This window comes from Bidens hawaiensis, unplaced genomic scaffold (genome assembly GCF_021521415.1).
Source record: "Bidens hawaiensis isolate Kalapana, Puna unplaced genomic scaffold, B.hawaiensis_p1.1 tig00018846_1, whole genome shotgun sequence".
In the NCBI taxonomy this organism is placed as follows: Eukaryota; Viridiplantae; Streptophyta; class Magnoliopsida; order Asterales; family Asteraceae; genus Bidens; species Bidens hawaiensis.
Window position 1 is genome coordinate 437,449 of NW_027492863.1, and position 23,443 is coordinate 460,891.

General features: G+C 37.2%; 2 protein-coding genes across 3 annotated transcripts; one reads left to right on the top strand and one right to left on the bottom strand.

Annotated features, from left to right (window-relative positions):
- Positions 1-3,023: 3,023 nt before the first annotated feature.
- LOC143557212 (uncharacterized) lies at positions 3,024-4,404 on the bottom strand. Its single transcript, XM_077046340.1, has 2 exons — positions 3,887-4,404; positions 3,024-3,778 (listed from the first exon to the last, which is right to left on the bottom strand). Exons 1-2 carry the CDS (start codon positions 4,392-4,394, stop codon positions 3,300-3,302), a joined length of 987 nt encoding a protein of 328 aa, XP_076902455.1. The 5' UTR covers positions 4,395-4,404; the 3' UTR covers positions 3,024-3,299.
- A 4,453-nt stretch (positions 4,405-8,857) lies between these two features.
- On the top strand, positions 8,858-12,517 carry LOC143557195 (uncharacterized). Of its 2 annotated transcripts, none has more exons than XM_077046323.1 (5): positions 8,858-9,044; positions 9,746-9,833; positions 10,702-10,781; positions 10,887-10,943; positions 12,009-12,517. In XM_077046323.1, exons 1-5 carry the CDS (start codon positions 8,940-8,942, stop codon positions 12,231-12,233), a joined length of 555 nt encoding a protein of 184 aa, XP_076902438.1. In that variant the 5' UTR covers positions 8,858-8,939; the 3' UTR covers positions 12,234-12,517. The 2 variants fall into 2 exon arrangements, with proteins under 2 accessions (XP_076902438.1, XP_076902439.1); XM_077046324.1 differs by having other exon boundaries at positions 8,868-9,044; positions 10,702-10,772; positions 12,009-12,512.
- The last annotated feature ends 10,926 nt before the right edge of the window (positions 12,518-23,443 follow it).

Genomic DNA, 23,443 nt, shown 5'->3' on the forward strand with positions numbered 1-23,443 from the left:
AAATACAATTAAACAATTACTTGAAAGAGATTTTGTGACATCTAGTCTTTCGTACTACCAGTATTTTCGGTTTACCTACAAGAAGGTCACCCATTATGTTACTGTTATAACTCGAGCATGCTCACTCTCATCCACAACCATTGTATCCAAAACACATTGATGGTATTTGAGACGATACATTTCTTATATGCTAGTAAATCTCATGTGAATATTAAAGAACACAACAATGTGTGATTTGCTACATGTATTGAAAACAATGTGTGATTAACCCCACTATCTTTAGGAAGATGAGAGCATGAGTGATTCTAATATCATTACTCTCATTCTAATAATATTGTCATTTTTCTCAAAAATAGCTCGCATATTTGTTTTTAATGATGCAAAAGGCCAGATGCTACAAGTTTAAGATAAATGTGACAACCAAATAGACACTTTTACCTATTACCGTGTGTAGAGGTAGGGTCCCACACCCATCTATTGATCAAGTGCACGCTTTCGCTGGCTAAACAGTCACCAACTCCCCTGACGCACATACAAACATCCCGATTGGTGGATTTCCCGACATGGGACCATACCTTCTATCTCCCCATCCGGCTATAAATACCTCACTACCTCCAACGGTAAAGAGATCCAAACTCTCGCACGAGAATACTCTCTAGTATTCCGCGCAGCTTATTATTTCACTTATATTCATACACATATACTGATTATCATGCCGGAAATGGTAACGAGAAGCCCCCCCTCCCCCTCCACATCCTTCTCGTAACGAGTTCACGGTGTTCTGTTTTGTAAGTGGTTCAGCTCATTTGTGCCGGATAATACCAAACCTCTCGTTGGAGATACTTAATCTTAACCCCTGAACTAAATCATTAGGTCTAACTTCTAAGGGTGGTGTTGTGTTTCTTCACCGTGTGTTACAAACACACGATTGTTTACACGGTTCTTTTTATGTAACAGATGTGCCCCTCTTTATTAAATGTTTAGAACCTAAGAGAACTATGACCTTTTAAAAATGCATTGACAGCATACAAAATAATAATAATTATATTTATATTTGTTGAAACATAAAATATTTGAATTCACATGCCATAAATATTTGTAACACGAGTTCAATAAATAAAAGAAATAGTCATATGGTTAACTATAATACTAACCCCACTATACACAAGCAAAAGTAGATCAATTATATAATACCCATAATTAAGGTTTGTATATTTGGATGCTTATATAACTAAAATTCTAACTTTGACTATTCCAAAGCAAACCACTTCATTCCTCTCACCATATCATATCTGATTCGTGTCAGGTTAGTAACTATAAATACATAATTATTCGTGTACATTTTTCAACACGAGCTTAATAAGAAAGAAGAAAATCTTAAAAAGACTGTCAGAGTCATAATGGTTTCAAGGCCGATGATAGTTTTTACTGTGGCCCTGATACTACTGTTTTTGTTCATGATGGGAGGTGATGCTAGAAGGCTAAATAAGGTAGACGATGATGATCATCACGAGTTGTTGAGTAAGCTACCGAGGGGTTTAGTCCCACCTGCGGGTCCATCACCGTGACACAATATTCTTGAACGAAAACGAACCCATCGGCCTCCACCTGCATTTACCCCTCCGTCGTCGCCTCCGCTTGCTCCTCCATTTTCCCCTCAACTTCCATCTTTGTTTGACCCTCCTCCCCCACCACAAGATGACATCATATGCCCATAATATTCTTCATCCATGATCACTCAAGTGTATGAATATTGTGCTTGTGTAATGATCAAAGATGGATATCAACAAGACAACACAAGTTTCATGAAGTATGATTCTTGGGCTTAAAATATATTTGGTACCATTATTATTATTATTATTATTATTATTATTATTATTATTATTATTATTATTATTATTATTATTATTATTAGCTTTTTGCATTTTAATTCATTGTTTTTATTTCTTTTCTTTATATTGTTCTCTCATTGTTTTATCTAGGTCTTCAACTATAATGTTAATTTAGTGAAACTTTCTTCAAAGAAAGTGATTTTGGTAGTAGTGTTTTATTTATATTTATAAAGTTTTTAAAGATCAATTTGTGTATATATTATTGCTTAGATTTATACCACATGAAAGGTTAGTCGATAAAATGATAATATTTATATATATATATTTAACACGTTGTTATTTATATATATATTTAACACGTTGTTGTGATGCGAAGATTAATAAAAATATGTTATATTGAAAAGGTGACGAGAACGGGATAAAGCAGAAAGCAATAGTTTAAGCGTGATTAACGGATAAGTTATAGAGCCCTAGAGACTTTCGTAATATCATATTTGTTCAACTAAAAGAATACTATAAAAATACTCGTCCAATACGATTAACATTTCAAATTAACTAAAGCAATTGTTTAAGTGTGATTTAACGTATAATTTATAGCGCCCTAGAAACTTTCGTAATATTATATTTGTTCAACTAAAAAAATACTCATCCAAAACGATTAACATTTCAAATTAACTAAAGCAATTGTTTAAGCGTCATTAACATATAATTTATAGAGCCTTAGAAACTTTCGTAATATAATATTCGTTCAACTAAAAAAATACTCTAAAAATACTCATCCAAGACGATTAGCATTTCATATTTATATTCACTAAAGCAATTGTTTAAGCGTGATTAATCTATTATCTATAGAGCCCTGGAAACCTTCGTAATATCATGTTTGTCCAACTAAAAAATACTACAAAAACTCCAAAGCAATTTAACATTCATACTCGTCCAATATCCTGATCCGCCACTGGAGTCTTATTGTTTAAGTGGTAGTTAGCATTGATAGATAGTTACATCGGTTTGTAGAATAGTGCATTTTCAAGTTGCAAAAACCGTTCACGATAAGACTTAAGAGGCTCGGTTTGCCTCAGGCTGCGACTGACAGTGGTCACGGTTCTCAAAGCAGACCGAGACAACGATGGCTCAGTTCATTTGTCACACTCACACCAGTTTAATATATGTTGAGCAAACTAGCCAATAAACACAACAATGATGCAAAGTTTAGCCAACAAAAATTACAAAATCCATAAAAAAAATTGTCCACAAGAATAATAACTACTCTAGAAATACAAAATATTATTACAGCATAAATCAACTTCATGTCAACTGTTATTTCAGATATCACATAACCTATTCAAACCTTTCACTCGCTCGGTATCAAAAACCGCAAGTTTTCCAACTTCCTGTTTTTCTGGTCAAGATATTTGTAAAAAAACATAATCTTGAAACACAGAACATAAACACGAACCGACAAATTGTTTATGCAATTTTCTTGTTCATGTTTGTAAAAAGTTGGCGCATTTGAAACCTCCAAATCAAAAAGTAAACCAAACCAAACCCGATAAGTACATACATCCAAACGGCCTCACCTGCACTCTCGTCCGCTGATCTCACTTCCGCTATACTAAACCGATCCCTTTGTGAATTTCCCAAAATGCCCTCCTTCACATGACCATATAACACATACACCCTGTCTTCAGCTCCTACAGTCACTGACGTCGGGAAACTGTCGGAGTCAAGGGCAGTTTCGTCATAAACCACGCCTTCACTCCAACTATCATCACTCTTGATGAAATAAAGCTTATGCTGTGACACGACTACCAGAACACCGTCGCGTCTAAGTGCAATCCCGTCAGGGGCGGTTAACTCACGGTTTAGCTTAACGACTCTAGTGGTTCCGTCTTCATTATCAACTTTATACAACTTACCCGTGTTGGATTGTGATACGAGAATGTACCCTATGCTACAATACGCAATACCGTTGAGCCCACATGCGCTGTGGTGCGTGTCGGGGGCCGGGGGCGTTTTGGTAAAAGTTTTCGATCTCGACAAAACTGAAGCTTTACCTTCAAGATCAACTTTCCAGATCAAGTCGCTAGCAGAGTTGGTCACAAACGCGTTACCCGAAAAATCAACAGTGACGTCGTTGGCCCCTGCTGACGTGGCGGAGGACGCAGCATCATGGAGGGGGGTTAGAAAGAGTCGGTTGTGTGGCGCGCATGAGTCGTAGGCTGCAAGAGCGCAGTTGGACGGGTCTGAGCGGTCGTAGACGACTGCAAGCAGGCGGTGGTGGGTCGTGTCTATGGTGACACCGAGGAATGATGAGTTGGCGGGGAGGGATTGGTCGTTGACTAAGGTGTTGACCACACCCGCGTCGGATATGGCTAGCAGGGTAGGGTGGTGGAGGGAGCCGACTATGAAATGTTGGGCGGTCGGGTCCCATGTTAGTGACTCGGGGTAAAGGTTTGGTGATCGAAAGTTGATAATATGAGGCGAGCTTGCAGTTATGGTTGCTAGAAAGAAGGCGAAAATGGCGGTTAATATTAGTATTGACTTTGTTATGGTGAAAGACATGATTCAAATTTGGAGAGTACTTTAATAACCTGAAAACATAGATGAAAGATCAGTTAATATTTATAGATAGTTTTGGTGACATGTGAGTTTCTTGTATAAGAAGTTGGTAATTAGTTATAATTAAATAGAAGATAATATTAGTTAATCTTGTTATCTTGTAAAAGAAGTTAGCATTTAGGCAAAGTCAAAGTCACTTGGCTAAAATACTTATGCAAGGACTTAAGGGTGCAAACGAGCCAAGTCGCTTGTGAGCTACTCGAGATCGGATCAATAAAAAGCTTGAAAGGAACCGAGCCCGAGCCTTAAATAAAACTCATTTAGTTATCGAGCCCGAGCCTTGTATGGGAAGCTCGTTTACGCTCGCTGAGCCTTATGTATTTTAAGTTTTACCTCATTTGGACATCTATGCATTTTAATATTGAGCTGCACAGCCGAGCTCAAGCCGAGCATTGGCTCGTTTAAGGTACTTCACAAGCTCGAGCCAAGCTAAGGCTCGTTAAAAGTTTTACTCCAAAAATGTAAAAATAATTAAAAACATACAAGAATTAATTCATCATCATCATCATCATCGTACTCAGTATATCCCACCAATAGCAAAGCTATGGTAGGGTCAAGTAAAAAATGAACCGAGCCAGAGTCAAGCATGAGCTTGAAAAATAGATACTCACGAGCCGAACTCGAGCTTTAAAAAAAGAACTCGAAACGAGCCGAGCTCGAGCTCAAGCCTCAAATAAAGCTTGTTTAGTTATCGAGCCCGAGCTCTAGCCTGGTATGGGAGCTCTTTTAGGCTCCCGGCCTTTATGTAATGATCCATACTTATATTTTGATCAATGATAATCCTAACTTTCACTTTTATTGCCAAGAGCAATCCCGGTAGCATAACTATCATAGATTTATTCTTGGTTTTCACTCGATTTCTCTCATAATAGTGAATATGAACGAAATGGAGAAACGTACAGGCGAAGTTGAGCGTTAAATCTATGATGATTATGGTACAAGGATTGCTCTTGGTAACAAAAGTGAAAGTTACGATTATCATTGGTCAAAGTATAAATATGGATTATTATCAGCCAATATGTGATAGTTTAAATTACTAAAATCCAATTTTCCTTTTAAGTTTGACCTCTTTTAGACCTCAATGTATTTTAATACTAAACTGCACACCCGAGCTCGAGCCAAGCTTAGGCTCGTTTAACGTTTTACTCACAAAAATAATAATAATATCAATCAATCAATCATACCCAGTTAAGTCCCACCATCAGCAAAGCTATAAGTAGGGTCTGGGGAGGGTGGGATGTAGGCACACCGTATAACAATTAATTAATAAATAATAAACGAGCCATACCCAAGTTAAGCCCAAGCTTGAAAAAACGACTCACGATCCGATCTCGAGCTTCAAAAAAAGAAGCTAAAACGAGCCGAACTCGATCTTGAAATTAAAAAAACTCAAAACAAGCCGAGCTCGAGCTCTCATAAGCGAAAATATCCGAGCTTGTGCTTGAGCTCTCGCAAGTCAAAACGAGCCGAGCTTAGGCCCGTTTAAGGTGTTACTCAAAAAAAAATTAATGGTTAAAAGATAAAAATGTATGACAAATTAAATAATAAATACTAATCGAGCCGCACCCAAGTCAAGCCCAAGCTTGAAAAAACAACTCACGAGCCGAGCTCGAGCTTCAATAAGAAGCTATAAACAAGCCGAGCTCGAGCATAAAAAAAACCCGAACGAGCCAACCTCGAGCTCTCGTAAGCGAAAACTACCTGAGCTCAAGCTCGAGCTCTCGTAAGTCAAAACGAGCCAAGCTTGAGCTTGGCCTGAGTTCGGACTCGGCTCGTTTAAACCGCAAAGTCTCTAAATCCACAGTTTCCGGTAATCAATCAAGTTGACTCACCTCAAACATGAACACATGATCCATAATTAAATCTAAACACATTATTAATCACAAAATTTAATACTAACACTGTGATTAATCAGGTTAAATTAACACGTGCAAAATAATAATAATAATATAAGTATAATTATACATATCAGAAACAAAGATTAGGGTTTCAAACCTGCGTCAATTGAGACGATATAAACCGTTGATTTGCAATCGATTAGATTACGGACTGATGAATAACGTAGATATGATTTTAATTAAATCAATTGTGAATATGTCAATGATAGTATTATTATTATTATTATTATTATAAATGGGATTTGTTGTTCTTCTTGTTCGTGTTCGTGTGTGATTAGGACTTATTGACTTTTTTTTATTTTTTATTTTTTTGCCGTCTAAAGTTTTAATATTTTTCAATTTTGCCCCTTTTGTTTTAGTTATTTTATATAGCTCTATAAATGAACCGAACGTTTGTTTATGTTCGTCTGCTTAATAAATGAACCGGACATGAATATAAAACTTTCGTTCGGTGAACTTAACGGACTAACACGGACAGAGGCCTCGTTCAATAGCGTTCGTGAACTTCCGTTACTGACTTTTTGAAATTAATATGTAATCGCTTATGTTCGTTTGTTCATTACAGTCGATTATGTATGTTTGTCCATTAATGTTCATTGTCGGTTAGTGTGCTTTTGTCTATTAGTGTTCATTTACAATATTAACAAACAGAGACGGACAAACTCAATTCCTTAATGGAAGGATACGAACACGAATTTCCGTTGGTGAAGTGTTCGTGAACTGTCCATTTGTCTAACAAAAGCTAATGGACGAATATGAACAAGGTTTAGTCCGATTCGTTTCGGTCTGTTTATGGCCATAGTTTTATATAAGAAAATGACAATTTAGTGTGACATAGCTAGTTTGGGTTGATTGCAATTAAAGGACTTTGCTTTTATAAATTTTAAACATTTTTAGAGTATGAAAATTTATATTTGTTTTGGAAATAAATGGCCACATGCCCACATTATTCTTATATGAACTCAGTATAATTATAACCGATAGCATCCCGATCATCGGAGAGTAAGAGATCTACAACCTCTTACACTGCTGACGTGAACTGTCGACACACGTGCAAAAAGGAGGTCAATTTAGGGGTTGAGAATTTAGCATGATATCGCGAGTTTAAAGAGTTGATTATAGATGAAGGGAAAAGGGTATGGAGGTTGAGTGACTTAGAAGAGCCGGATAATGAAGGGAAGTGGATTACCTGGGGATTAAATTAACTTAATGATTCCATGTAACATTATATTAACTTTTTTTTATAAAGTGTCAAAACACATTTTTGAAAATATGGACGGCCATTTATACTCTTAATATGTATGTTAGTTTTTAAATACGCATCATTGGGTAAATGAGTTGAGTTTGTGAACAATTGATGCAGATTAACTGAAGCAATAAAATGGTCATCAATACTCAAGGATTACAAAAGCTACACACCATAGGTTTTTTGACAAATAAAATTTAATATTAAAAAAAAGTATCTCCTAAACGTTCACCATAAAATTAACATTCTTTATGCTAAGACCCTAAAAACATAAGAGAGAAACACCAAAAGACCAAGCATATAAAAGATACTATGACCATGGGAATAGATTGTTTCTTAAGAGTAGTTTATGAGTAGGAGTATTATTAATGGTTTAAATCTTTGTATTTATATATCTTATTATTTTATTTTTTAAGGGCTTTATATGTCACTATGATATTATGATTTTGACTTTGATAAGCTCTAAATTTGAAATTCACCTTGTATTTGTGTGATTTTTCAATTTTTATACCTTAGTTTCCGTCTTTTATTCATCCCTTTTAAGCTTCAAACATATATAATTAATTTTGGAACACCATAACCAAGTTTAAAACCGTCATATTTCAGTTCTGAAACCTCATAATTGAGTTTGAGGTGCCATAACAGAACCACTTTTAACCAGAACAAAGGTAAAAAATAATAATAAATTCATTGACATTTAACTGGACTTAACTGCAACATAAACGGCCCATAACCAACAGCTAACCAACCTATTGTCAAGCAACAATTCATTATAGTTATGGTTATAGTTAAACCCCATAATTGAATTGAACCGACCCAAACCGATGCTATACTTCCAAAAAATGTACTTTTTTTAGTGCCCACTTTCACAAAACTATAATTAACTTTAACCTTATACAATTTAATAGGTAACACTATATTGGCCCATCACCCCATCTAAAAGACAAACTTACAAACATCAAGTTGTGTCATGTGTGTAACTTTCAACAACACTAGAACCTTCTAAGTTAATAACCATGTTACACACCTCAGAACAACCACATGATGTTTCTCAAACATCCAGAATCTTCTATACAACTTTAAACCTAACTCACATAACACCATGCAAAATATCTCAGCAAGGTTTTTTTCAAGATGCTGATTGATACGTATCAAAGTTTATCAAATTCACAGTGGGCCCCATATTCATTACACCAACTTTGAACCATAGGTTAAGTTCTATATAAATATAAGTTATATATAAACCACCATTCATATTTCAAAAAACACATAGTTTTGAGAATTGGAGTTTTATTTTATTTTATTTTATCAAACAGTTGGTGGGCATATAATAATTTTACGGAGATGGAGTTAAACCAAAAATCTCCGTCTTCGTATTATAGTGTTCCTGGTGTTTCGGTTGACTCATCGTACGAGCAGATTCGGCGGGCGTATCGTAAGCTTGCTATGGTAATCTTCTTGTTCTTAGCTAATAGCTAAGCTAAAAAAATACCGAAAACTGAAACTTTGGTTTTTGAATTTTGAAATCTGTTCAGTTTTGAATTTTTGTTTTTTGTTTTTTATTTTAAGCATTTGGGCTTTGGAAATATTTGTTTTAACTTGATGTTGGGGTGTGCGCAGTTTGGTTTGGGTTGTTTTGAGATAAAACCAAACCAAAAATCGAAATTGGGTTTTTTAATTTTTGAATTTTTGAAACTTGTTCAGTTCCGGTTTTGACATTTGGGTTTGAATATTTTTTATTTTTTAATTTGATGTATGAATGTGCATGGTTCATTTTGGGTCGGTTTTGGCTTAAGACCAAACCAAAAACCAAAACTTCAGGTTTGAATTTTTTTAAACCGTTCAGTTTGTTATTTGATTTTGAAAATTTTTGACTGGAAAACCAAATTTATGTCAAATCAATGAATCTGGGCCTAAATTATTTTGTTAGTTGATAATTTATTCATTATTATGCATTCAGGGTTTATTATTTGAGTTAAAAGTAAATTAAATTCATATAAATTACTTAAAATAATAAAATAAAATATAAAAATCTGTAAATTCAGTTTGGTACTTTGGTTTGGGATCAGTTTTTTCGGTTTCATGCGCACCCCTAGTTTTTTATAGATGCAAAAAAATTTTGATCGTGTTTTCGATTTCGTTTTGTGCAGCGATGGCATCCTGATAAGTGGACAAAGAATCCATCAGTTATGGGTAAAGCTAAAACTAAATTTCAGCAAATTCAAGAAGCTTATTCAGGTAATTTTAGGCTTTGGTATGTTATGCACAGCAGCTGTTTAATAAAATGTTATAAGCTTTTTTTATGTGTTCGTTCGTTTAAAATTTGAACATGTTCGAAATCAACATAATTGAACAAACGTAAACGAACACAAACATAAATGAATACTCTTAAATGAACACAGACGAACAAATATAAAACATTAAGTACATGATCGACATATATGGCTTTTTATTTACTTAACATATCTATATGTTTTTATATTTATCGCCTTGGCTGCGGTGCACATATAATGCATATATGTGTGGGCCATCGGGTGGGCAAAAGTGAAATTGCACTATTTTGACGTTATTTTACTAATTTCGTGAAAATAACGTTAAAAGTGGCGGAAGGTTAATCAGGCATCATGTGGTGGCGTTGATGGCCGAAAGACAAAGGTACATGCACCAATCAGTCGGTGTCCCGATGATCGAGTGCTATGTGCCTTATGTTCAAGGCTTGATGCAAAACTACCATCGAGCCAGGGGTCTCACCGGAAGCAGCCTCTCTATCCCTATGGGGTAGAGGTAAGGCTGTCTACATCTTACCCTCCTCACACCCTACAATAGCTTTGCTATTGGTGGGATTTACTGAGTACGATGATGATGATGATCTATATCTATAAATTACATAGTTATACGGGTTAAACGATCACAAATGAATGAACATAAACGAACGAACCCAAATAAACGAACTTATATGAACGTTCATGAAAAAATGAACATGGTGTTCATGTTAGTTTGTTTAGTTAAAAGAACAAAAAAAATGTTTGTGTCTGCTCGTTTATTAAATAAACGAGCATAACCGAACAGTTTGTAAGTTGTTTCTAATTTCGGGTGATAAAAACAGTGTTATCAGATAACAAAAAGAGATCAATGTATGATGTTGGATTGTTTGATCTTCAAGATGAACAAGATGAGGTATATATTGTTATTATTCCTCTTTTTCTTTTTTTAAAAAATTTTTTTTTTCAACATTAGTTCAAAGCTTTTATTTGGTATGATTACTTAATAATTCAACTTGTTTGTTATTAGGGCTTTGCTGATTTTATGCAAGAGATGACATCCTTGATGAAAAATGCCAAGAAAGAGGTAATAAAGAACTCGTACTGATTTCAAGAATTACAAATTTAGGAGTGTGCATAATTTGGTTCGGTTTTGAGCTAGAACCGAATGAAAAACTGAAATGTCAGTTTTTTACTTTTTAAAACCGTTTGGTTTCGATTTTGCCATATTGGCTTGAAAATTTTGGGATGAAAAAAAAGTTGCCAAAAATAACAAATTTGGGCATAGATTTTTTTAGTTGATAATTAATAGATTATAAAACATTTGAGCTAAAATATTTGAGTTAAACTATATATTAAATTATTATAATATACTAAAATTTTAAAATAAAGAAAAAATTTATAAGTTCGATTTTTCGGTTTTAGTCACATGCAAAATCGAAACGGAGCCGAATGTTTGGTTTTGACAAAAAAAAAGTTAAAACCAAACATTCGGTTTTTGTTTTGGTTCAGTTATATCGTTTTGGTTTTTCGGTTTCATGCACAATTTAGTAGGGGTGTGCAAGAGACCGAAAAACCGATCCGAAACCGAAAAAATCGAAAAATCCAACCCAAAAAAACCGAACCGAAACAAAAACCGATGGTTTGGTTTTATGTTTTTGTAATAACTGAACTAACGCTTCGGTTTTGGTTTTGCATATAATAAAAACCGAAAAAACCGAATCGAATCAAATTCCTAAATTTTTGTTTTATATAATTTATATTAAGTATTTTATAAGAATTTAATAAATATGTAACTCAAATATTTTTGGTTAAATATATAATAGTCTATTATTTTATTTACAGTTAACAAAACAATTTATACCTAAATTCATTATTTTTTGCCAACTTTTTTTTCGGCCTAAAAATTTTCGAGCTCAAATGCCAAAATCCAAAAAGCCGAAACCGAACCGAAACCAAAAAAACCGAAACCGAACAGTTTCAAAAACTCCAAAAACCGAAGTTTTGGTTTTAGCTAAAAACCGCACCGAACCACACCACGCACACTTCTACAATTTAGATTGTTCAAATTTGACTTCCATTTTTGTTTTTAGAAACTATTTTAATTGATTTGCATACTAAAAAATATGTAAAAAAACTTGTGTTTCAACAGGAGAAACAATACAGTTTAGGTGAAATACAGAACATGTTTTGGGAAAAGGCACAAAGTTTTAACCAGACAACATCATCTTGTTTTAGTGATGATGGTATTTGGTCACAAGAAATGTTGTTCGGTTCGAATGACAATTCAAGAAGCTCGAAAAGAGCTCGAGCCAGCACAAACCCGCTGTCGAGCATGGGCATGCATGAGGCCAACTGGCCAAGTGTGTATAGATGATACAAAGTCGCGTATGAACTTAAGAAAATGTTGGTTTTATCAATGTGGCTAAGGCGAGTCAGCCGAGAGTGAGTGGATCATGGATGGAGATTAATATCAAGCCTTGATGTTTTGAGAGGGGTGTAAATGATGTGATTGAGATTGAATGCAAGTGGTTTTGAATGTATATGAGTTTTTCAATGTTGAAATATTAGAATTTGAGTAATTTTCTTTCATTTGAGATGTTTGCTAAGTAACTGGCTTATTAATGATTATTTGATGTCTGAGACCAGTGTTGTAGAACTCGTTGGGCGTTAGTCGGGCGATGTGATATGGACTAGCGATTAATCGGAGAGAAATTTATATATAATTTTTCAACTATACATGCATATACCAAATTTTTATATATAAAATTATTTTTCAATTTTGACTGACATCATATAGTGATTAATCAACGTCTAAACGCAACTTTTACAAAATATTGCCCCTCCTGTGTATTTTGCGCCCCATTAGAGGTGCACAAACAGGATATTTGTTGGAAATGGAACCGGTTTCGGGTATGGTCAATATAAGTAAAAACCGGGTTGGGTAGAAACTGGTTCGGTTATATTTTGGTATTTGACTAGGTTTTGAGTAGGGTCGGGTCGGGTTGGATTTTGACTGTGTAAAGGTGGAACCGGCTCCGGCAGGTCCGTGTCAGGTCTGGTTCCGGGTACACGTCTGGGGAGAAACCCAATACCAGGTCATACCCGCGGGTTGAGTATGGATAATAACCGATTTCACGTCGGGTCCGGAACCATGTCTTTTGTGCCCCCCTAGGCCCCATGTTAAAAAAATGCAATTCTCCAATGGGCCATGACATTAGTTTGGGTAATATCATCTGTAATTTGTTCTTAGTAGTGATTAATAGCTCAATTGTTTCATGATATAGCCCATTTAGAATAGGCCCATTTATAAGTTATCTATTTTTGTACATTTCTTATTGAATAGATATTTGTTTATGGCCAATAAGCCCCAAATCATAATTCATGCAACTATGCAAGTGAAAATAATGATCCTAGTTTCAAATTTAATAAGATAGAAAATTGCAGTGTTTGGAATAATGTTAGCAAACATATCGGAAACTAAACGCATCCACGCCTTTTGTTATCGTCGTAACAAAATATTTAGCTGATCACCACCACGATATCCATCCTCCTAATTCATTAATTCCGTCCACAACCACCACCATTACAATCAACACTACTATCGTCACGACTACACCATGGTTCTTTGGATAACAAGGACATTCGAAGCATATAGTGACTATGATCTAACATTGGCGCACACACGGGCATAACTATTAGTGACACAATTTTAGAAATCTTTTAACTGAAGACAGACTTAATTAGCTGTATGATTAAAAGCTATGATTCTGAAATAATTTCTGTTTTTTTTTAAATTATCCTAAGAATCTTGCAATCCAAGTAAATACATCTCATTTGGTTGATCATAATTCATAATGGTATAATTATAAGGCAAACACCTTTCTTTTAAGGCATAATTATTAACTTTATGTTTTTGCCAACCTTACTCACATGGCCTTCACTAGGTACTACACACACTTTACAAAATGTCACCAGATATTTATAAAATAGAATTTTTTCAACATATCTTCAAAATGTATGACAGGAGATATACAAATTTTATGTTAAGATACAATCATCATTTTCTTAAAGCTTATACTTTTGTTTTTAACAACATATCTTATTTAACATGGGCTTAAAGATGTATGACATATAAAATATATGCATGGGTCGGTTTGCTTCAGTTTTGGGCTAAATCCGAACTGAAACCAAAATGTATGTTTACGAAATTTTTAAAACCGTTCGGTTTCCGTTTTGATTTTTTTGGTTATGGTTTCGGTTTTGGTTTGGGTTATGTTCGGCTTTGGTCTTTTCACTTTTGTCATTTTGGCATGAAAAAATTTGGAAAAATAAGGAGTTGCCCAAAAATATTAAATTTCGGTCCTATTTTTCTTGTTAGTTAATTATTATGCATTTGAGCTAAAAAATATTTATGTTAAACTATATATTAAACAAATATAAATTACTCAAAAATTAAAAATCTATAGTTCGGGTCGGTTCGTTTTTTTCGAATCTAGTTACACACAAACCAAAGCTAAACTGAAAGTTCGATTTTTGCGAAAATATAAAACCAAACAATCGGTTCTCATTTCGGTTTCATGTGCACCCTACTCATGACAACATAAATTACCAAAAAATAATAATAAATAAAGTGAACATAACTATTTATCCCCTTTAAATAGTTCATCTACATGCAATGCAATAGTGTAGTATCCCATCTTCACAAAACATGTCAATGGCTTTACACATTGCATTAATCATCACCATGGTAATCGCGGCTGCTAGCCCGATCAAAAGAGCGAATACAAGGCTCGACGACACCACCAACGTCCCTTACGAATCACCCAATGACCAAATAAAATGTGGAGGATGTCCTTGTAACAATCCTTGTTACACTACTAGTCCACCACCACCACCACCACCCAAGATACCAACTCCAACACCCGCATTAATCAACTCATGTCCACCGCCACCAACTGGAGGCGGTGGATCAGGGCTAGCCCCTCCTGGGTACATATACATTACCGGTCCATCAGGAGATGTGTATCCTGTTAACCCTTATTTCTCCGGTGGCCACCGCAACTTACCGTGGCTGGTGGTGCTTGGATTATTGGTTATGTTGATTGTTTACTGAATTTGTAATATTAGATGTATCTTGGTTGAGTTATATGTTTTTTTTGGTAATTAAAGAAGTTATATGCATTGCTCCTGGTGTTGGTGTGTTACTAATGTCATGCATATCATTTGGATCATTTTCATATATTGTTTAGATAATAGTCATCTAACTACTCGAGCTCGGATTGATAAAAAGCTTGAAACGAGCTGAGCTTTTTTGAGCTAAAGTCGAGCCCAAGCCTCGAATAAAGTTCGATTAGGTATGGAGCCCGAGCTTGATCTTTGTGTATTTTTTTTTTAGTTTTATCTCTTTTGAATTTCTATATATTAACTTCACACTGCATAGCCAAGCTTTAACTCATCTAAGGTATTACACTAGCTTGAGCTGAGTTTAAGACTGTTAAACGCTTTTATGCAAATTATACTAAAATAAGCTAAATGTTTTGTAAATTAAATAATAAATAACAAACGAGCGTAACCCGAGCTTGAATAAACAATTCATGTGCCATGCTCGACTTTTAGAAAAAAAAGTTTTATTAGGGCTGAGCTCAAGCCCTAATAACTCAAACAACCTGAGGCCTAACTCAGCTTGCTTACACCCCTGTCTAGAGGTGAAGAAAATTCAAATGTCGAAGCATAATTGAATCGAACAAATGGTTTGAGAAACCGATGTTTAAGTGGTTACTGGTTGTTGATTATTGATCTTATGGTTCGGTTATGGTTATATATATGCATACATAACTAGATTAAATGAAGTACACTAATATCAAAACCAACAACATTTCCTATAAGTAATATAATACGTGGAAAAAGTTTGTACATCGTTTTGTAAATAATATATTTGTTGTATTCATTTTTATAAATCAAAATTATTGTTGGTATTCTACTAGGCTCAAGATATAACTAGATTTACTAATTAAAATTAGTTAAAATCGATCAACGTCTAAAGCTAAGTACGGTTAACAGGTGAATCATTTAATTAAGCGAACTGTCTTTTCAATAACCGATTTAACCAAACTAATTATAACTAAAACTGATTGGTTATAAAATCTGAAAAACGGTTATATGATTCGAATTAGTCTATAACCGAACCGACTCTTGTTCATTTGTGCATACATGTATAAGTATTATGAATTTTTAATTTAATAACTAGATTCATTTATTTAATAAGTTATGAAAATTAAAAATGCACACATTATGATTTGTGCCAGCCATGGTGTAAAGTGTAAACCTCGAACAAGTTCAATAATTATAGGGATTGAGACTACTTTCGTCGGTCAATTCGATCACAACAAGATCCAAGGAATATAATATCATGATAGAGTTAAGGAATATGACTTTTAATTATTATTTATTTAGTTGATTTGAGTGTATTTTAACTTTGCACCAAAAGCAAATTACTTTTCTTTTTGTAATTGTTTTGAAGTGGTGAATATCATTTGTCATAACCACTATTACTATTATTATTAGACTCGTTTCACAAAACAATTACGGTTTTATCTTGTGGTTACACGTGAGCGTTTTTTTACATCAAAGAAAAAAAAGTTAACTAATTATCAGCTACCGGACTTAAAACTGCAACTTTTATTTGATAAAAAGTATCGCAGAGACGGGATTTAAACCAATGACCTCAAAGTTATTACCCTAACTGGCAGTGAGGGAGTCACTAGCTACTAAACTGCTCTACCCCACACCGAAAAGAAGAACTAAAAACTAATATAAGCAAAGATTTTATGCGCCCCTCACCATAGATATACATATATAATAGTCTATTTATCCATAATGATAAAAGGACCATCTATGATCATCGATCACAGAATAAAATGAAATAAAGATAGATTTTGACCTTATTTAACCCTTACCAACTCGAACTTGTAGCGGTAGACCTTACTATTGTGCATTTATGCTGATATCGGTCATTTTAGTTGGCCAATCTAATTTGGTCAAGGTTTTCTGGGCCAACTTCAACACACGATATGATTTTTGACTTTGTGTAACAAACGCATGCAAAATGCATAGTTTTTTCTTGACTTTAATGTGACATCTGCCCCGATCCGACCCGACCCAGGTACCCGTTTCTCTGACCCGATCTCTTTCTTTTATGATTTAATATTTATTTATACTTATATTTTACTTTTAATAATAATATATATTTTCCTTCCCGCCTCTTTCTCTCTCTTTCTTTCCGCCGTCCCGTCCCTCTCCTTCTCTCTTTCCGCCTTCTTTTCCTTCTTGTCGCCGTCCCGCCCTTACGCTTTGTTTCCCTCTTTTTCTTCTAACTCTTTACTTGTCCTTTGTTCCTTCCCGCCTAAGGTTGTCTGCGCAGCTCCACGCGCCAGACCCTTTACAAGGAATCCTGCGTGAAGACCACCTGTTTCAGCGTTACGCGAGACGAACTCTTCTCGCAGCGCGCTAAGAATTGTAATTCTTCTCGCAACGCGCTAAGAACGGTAGTTCTTCCCGCGACGCGCTAAGGATTTGTAGTTCTTCTCGCAGCGCGCTAAGAATCGTAGTTCATCCCTCGACGCGCGAAGAATTATAGTTCTTCCCGCGGCGCGCTAGGAATTTTAGTTCCTCCCGCGGCGCGCTAAGAAATGTGATTCTTCCCGCGGCGCGCTTAGAAATGTATTTCTTTCCGCGACGCGTTAAGGTTAGTTCTGTCTGCCTTCGCGCTCGCGCTCTCTTGACCTTCTGTGTCAGCCTTCTCGCGCTAAACCCTTTGAGTTTTCTTCTGTTTAATCTAGCCGTTTGCTTTTGTGTTGTCTTATCTTTTGTGCTGTTGACCTAATCTGCTTTATGTCTGAAAAGTTACTTTCGGCGCAGCATGCGCACCAACCCCATTGGTTGGCAGATAAAGTGACTGACATAATCTTTTGAGATCTGCTTTTTCCATGCTTGACCAGTACCTTTATCTGAACCGTCCATGCCTTTTTTTTACTGTTCCCTGTCAGCTTTATCTTGCCTCTGCAGCTGCCATATCTTTCCATATCTTTTGCTTTTGGATTCTTATGCTTTTTGATATCTTTTGCTTGATCCTGTTAAAGATCCTTTCCCCTTTTCTAGGGATTATGTCTCCTAGGGTTTTCCTATAAATAATAATAATATTTTCATAACACTACACACACAAAACACTTAATCTCTCCTGTTTTCCTTGCTCTCTGCCGCCTCCCTCTCTGCCTCCGTCTTCCTCCCTGTTCTGTCCTGCTGTTCCGGTAATATATATATTATATATAATAATTTAATTATACTAACTTATAATCAAGACTTAAAACAAATCATTAAAACGATAATCTTATTTATAGGTTAACTTGTGCTTGTTTAAAGTTGGTTCTTGCTTTATCTTACACCGCATCGTTTATCAAGTGAGTAATCTCGTACCTAATCCCTTTTTGCTTTTAATGTTTTGGGATGTTCATGTGTTCATACAAACTTAGAGTCTTAAACTTGTTTATGAACTTTAGTCGCGCAGTATCCCATGTGTTGAGGACGTAGACTTGGCTGTTTATTTGTATGTGTGGATCATTAACCGTCTTGTCGGTCTATTCCGCAGTTTTCATGGTACCATTAGATGAACACGGGAGAACTATCGTTTATGATTTTCTCTTTTGTTTACACATGCACAGTTTGTCTTGTTTGTGAGCTCAATTGTGAGCACTGGCAGTCTTATGAATCTTAGAGTTGGTCCCGATCAGATTACACCCTTGTTGAAAACCAGACATACACATGTTGCGCGCAGATTTATTGTTATCTATGTATTGTATTAAACTTGATTTCTCACCAACACGCAAGTGTTTGACGTTTATTTTAACACATGTTCAGGTTTGCAGTAGCTGTTTTGGAGCTTGTGGACACCTAGGAAGTTTTCTTTATTTTGGACCTAGATTAAAATGTATCAAGACAAGTTATTGCTGTTTTATTATTATGATTTATAATATATTGATTTATGATGATTTATGTTGTCTTGTGTTTACCCTGCGCGTGCGCGAATGAATGTATTTATTAAATATTGACACCCAATAGTGTCACGAGTAATGAAACAATATGTGGCGCCCCGATGTATAATCCGCCTTTGGTCGGGGTGTTACAGATTGGTATCAGAGCTCGTTGACTTTAGGATAGGTGGTTAGACGTAACGGCCTAGAATACCTAAGAGTCCCTTCTCGCGCATGAGAGAAATCTCATGTTTGCGCGCTTATTGTTAATTACTCGTTATTTATGAATATGCTCGCGCTTGCGCAGTGTATGATTTTATGTTCTACTCCGCGATATTTCGATTTTTGTTGAATTTCGATTTTTATTGATTTTACTTACATATTCGTTTGTTGGATTTGAAAATCCGAAAAGTCATGGTGATACATGAATAGTTGATTTTCAATTTCCATTTACGATTATGTTCTGAGGTTGGAGACTTGAAAAGTCATGGTGATACATGAATTGTCAACCTCCAATACTCATTTTCTTGTATATTTTATATTGAGGATTGAAAAGTCATGGTGATACATGAATCGTCAATCTCCAATACTTGTTTGCTCGTATATTTTAAATTGGGAATTCGGAAAGTCATGGTGATACATGAATTGTCGATTCTTGATTCGGAATTTGTTACCTTTATTAAGTCTGCATTTAGGGTCATTTATTTTACTTTAACTTTTGATAGTATCTAACTCCGTGAAACCAAGCTTTTCGAAGTAATACTTTGCGCTAAAACCAAGATATTAACTAAAATTAAAACTTTTATAGAATGCCTCCGCTATCTCGCCGATTTCAGAGAAGAGAAGCCTCGCGCATGCGTAGACAGCAACGTTCCCAGGAAATGGCCGCCGCAATAGCCCAAGCTTTGAGCCAAAACAATACCAACACCTCTGGTTACAACATTAAGTCCTTTAACGCGGGTAACCCTCCAAAGTTCACAGGTCTTGAAGGAGCCACCGTGATGCTCCAGTGGCTTGAGAAAATCGAAAACACTTTCCTCCATACCCAATGCCCCTCAGACAGACGAACCCTGTATGCTTCCAGTGTCCTGGAATCTAGAGCGCTTACATGGTGGAATGGAGTAGCTCATGCGCGTGGCGCAGAAGCTGCTTCCAGCATGCTTTGGGAGGAATTCAAGGAAATTCTTACGCGAGAATTCTGCCCTCCCAACGAAGTTAAGCGCCTGGAGGAGGAATTTTGGAATCTTAAGCAATACAGTGGCGAAGCGCGCGAGTACGCGACGCGCTTCCATGAACTAAGCCTGCTTGTCCCTCACCTTGTTACCCCTTCCCGCCGAGCCATAGAGAAATTCCTTGGGGGTCTCCCCATGGAAATTCAAGATTCTGTATGGGCCAGAAACCCAGTAACCCTCTCTGACGCCATTGAGTTGGCCGCTGTGCTCAGCGACAACCATGTCAGAGCAGGAACCCTGTTCCTGCGGGGAACAGAAAAGACCAAACTCACCAAGACTGCCCCTGAACCAACAGAAACCAAACCCGAACCCTCAAACCGTAACAACCTCAAGCGCAGGCGCAAGGCCTATGCGCTTACCAACCCGCCCATTGTCCAGCAACCCATCTACCAACCCCCAGTTTACGCGCCTAACCCTCTGTCAGCCTACCCAACACCTCCTGTAGTCCACAACTATGCCTTAACCAATCCAGCACTCCCTGCCCCGCCAACTAAGAAACCTTACACAGGAAATCAACCCTTTTGCCCAACCTGTAGATTTCACCACCCAACCCAAACCCCGTGTCGACTTTGTAACCGATGTGGCCGTACTGGTCACACTGCTGAAAACTGTAGAGTCCTTCCCGCCAATCCAATTGCGCCAACACCACCAGTCTACCCGCAGAACCCACAACCAACCTACCAAAACCCACGACCCAGATCGTGCTTTAACTGCGGTGATCCCAGTCATTTCCGGAACGCGTGCCCGAGACTACAAGTGCAAATCACACAAGCGAATCCGGTGAACCAGATTTCAAACCAAGTAACGCGTGGACGAGCTTTTAACATAACCGCGCACCAAGCGCAAGCGAATAATGACGTAGTTAATGGTACATTTTTGCTTAACGGATTTTATGCTTCTGTACTTTTTGATACTGGCGCCGATCGAAGTTTTATCTCTCGCGCCTTTGAGCTGAAGCTTGCGCGACCGCGCGATAACTTAAAAGAAGATTTTTCAGTTGAATTGGCTAATGGCGAAACTGTTTTAATTAACTCGGTGATTAAAGATTGCACGCTTAACCTTAACGAAAACGATTTTCTAATCGACCTCATCCCCATGCCTCTTGGAAGCTTTGATGTTATTATTGGTATGGACTGGCTCTCGAATAATCGCGCCGAAGTTATTTGCGCCAAGAAGATGGTTCGCATACCTCGAGAAAATGGTGATCTTCATATCTACGGCGAAAAACCCTCCCGCGGTCTTAAACTTATGTCTTGCGCCGAAGCCCAAAGACTCATGCGGAAAAGGTGTATTGCATTTTTAGCCCATGTGGTTAAACCCGATGAAGGAAAGAAGAAGCTTCGCGATATCCCTGTTGTGCGTGATTTCCCTGAAGTTTTTCCTGATGATCTTCCTGGTATCCCTCCCGCTCGTGAAGTCGAGTTTCGTGTTGATCTTGCCCCTGGTGCTTCCCCCGTAGCTAAATCTCCTTACCGTCTTGCGCCCGCTGAGATGCAAGAATTTGCAAGCCAACTTCAAGAGTTGACTGCTAAAGGATTCATTCGCCCTAGCTCTTCGCCCTGGGGTGCTCCGGTGTTGTTCGTTAAAAAGAAAGATGGATCGTTTTGCATGTGTATCGATTACCGCGAGTTGAACAAACTCACCATTAAAAACCGGTATCCCTTACCGCGTATTGACGACCTCTTTGATCAACTCCAAGGTGCCTCTTGTTTCTCGAAGATTGATCTCCGCTCTGGTTATCACCAGTTGCGCATCCGCGATGAAGATGTCCCGAAGACTGCTTTTCGAACTCGTTATGGCCATTTTGAATTCTTGGTCATGTCCTTCGGTTTAACCAACGCACCCGCCGTTTTCATGGATCTAATGAATCGGGTGTGTAGGCCTTTCTTGGATAAATTCGTGATTGTGTTTATCGATGACGTTCTGATTTATTCTAAGACCAAGGCCGAGCATGAGCAACATCTCCGATTGGTATTGCAAAAGCTTAGAGCCGAGCAGCTTTATGCTAAGCTTTCCAAGTGTGAATTTTGGTCGGATGAAGTACAGTTTCTTGGCCATGTTGTTAACAAGATGGGTATCCATGTCGACCCATCCAAAATTGAAGCAATCAAGAACTGGATTACGCCATCCACTCCTACCAAAATCCGTTCCTTTCTGGGCTTAGCTGGTTATTACCGGCGCTTCATTTCGAACTTCTCGAAAATCGCTTTGCCTTTAACAGCTCTAACGCACAAAGGTAAACCATATATTTGGGGCTCGAAGCAAGAAGAAGCCTTTCTGACGCTCAAGCGTTTGTTGTGTGAAGCTCCTGTCCTTGCGCTACCTGAGGGTAATGAAGATTTTGTCGTGTATTGCGATGCATCCAACCAAGGTCTCGGTTGTGTTCTTATGCAACGAGGCAAGGTTATCGCTTACGCATCAAGGCAACTTAAGGTTCATGAAAAGAATTATACAACTCACGATCTCGAACTTGGTGCAGTGGTATTTGCCTTGAAGATCTGGAGACACTACCTTTATGGTACTAAGTGTATCCTCTACACTGACCATAAAAGCCTTCAGCATATCTTTGATCAAAAGGAACTCAACATGAGGCAACGCCGATGGAACGAACTCATCAGCGATTACGATTGTGAGATCCGGTATCATCCTGGTAAGGCTAATGTGGTAGCCGATGCGCTCAGCCGAAAACCCTGCCAGCTTAACTGTATCTTGCCGCGCACCCAGCTTCACTTCGCGCCGATTCAAAGCAACCTTGAATCGCGCATTCGTGACGCGCAGCGCGCATCCATCAGTAATGGTAACCTTCGTGCCGAGTTAGCGTGTGGCGCGGAAGCGCACTTTGTCCCTAATCTGAGTGAAATTCTCTGCTATCTCAATCGCATCTGGATTCCCTTTGATGAGAATCTTCGCGCTGATATCCTGAGTGAAGCGCACAAATCTCGGTATTCTATTCATCCTGGCGCTGATAAGATGTACAAGGATTTGCGCATTACTTATTGGTGGCCCGGTATGAAGAAGGATATTGCTGTGTTCGTAGCTAAATGTCTGACTTGTTCTAAAGTAAAAGCTGAACACCAACGCCCATCTGGTTTGCTCGAACAACCTGAAATTCCTACGTGGAAATGGGAATGTGTAGCGATGGACTTTATTACCAAGTTACCTTTGACAGCAAGCAAACATGATAGCATTTGGGTAATAGTGGATCGTTTGACTAAGTCTGCTCACTTTCTGCCCATTCGTGAAAACTACCGTGTTGAGCAACTCGCGCAGCTTTATGTCAAGGAAATCGTCTGCCGCCATGGTACTCCTTTGAGCATCATATCCGA

Bases quoted from the DNA above. Each gene is read 5' to 3' on its own strand.
- LOC143557212 (XM_077046340.1), bottom strand. From the start codon at position 4,394: ATGTCTTTCACCATAACAAAGTCAATACTAATATTAACCGCCATTTTC. The intron at 3,779-3,886 runs GTAAAGCTTCAG...ATTGTAGCATAG, and splicing joins CTGGAAAGTTGATCTTGAAG to GGTACATTCTCGTATCACAA.
- LOC143557195 (XM_077046323.1), top strand. From the start codon at position 8,940: ATGGAGTTAAACCAAAAATCTCCGTCTTCGTATTATAGTGTTCCTGGT. The intron at 10,782-10,886 runs GTTATTATTCCT...GTTTGTTATTAG, and splicing joins AACAAGATGAGGTATATATT to GGCTTTGCTGATTTTATGCA. The intron at 10,944-12,008 runs GTAATAAAGAAC...GTGTTTCAACAG, and splicing joins TGAAAAATGCCAAGAAAGAG to GAGAAACAATACAGTTTAGG.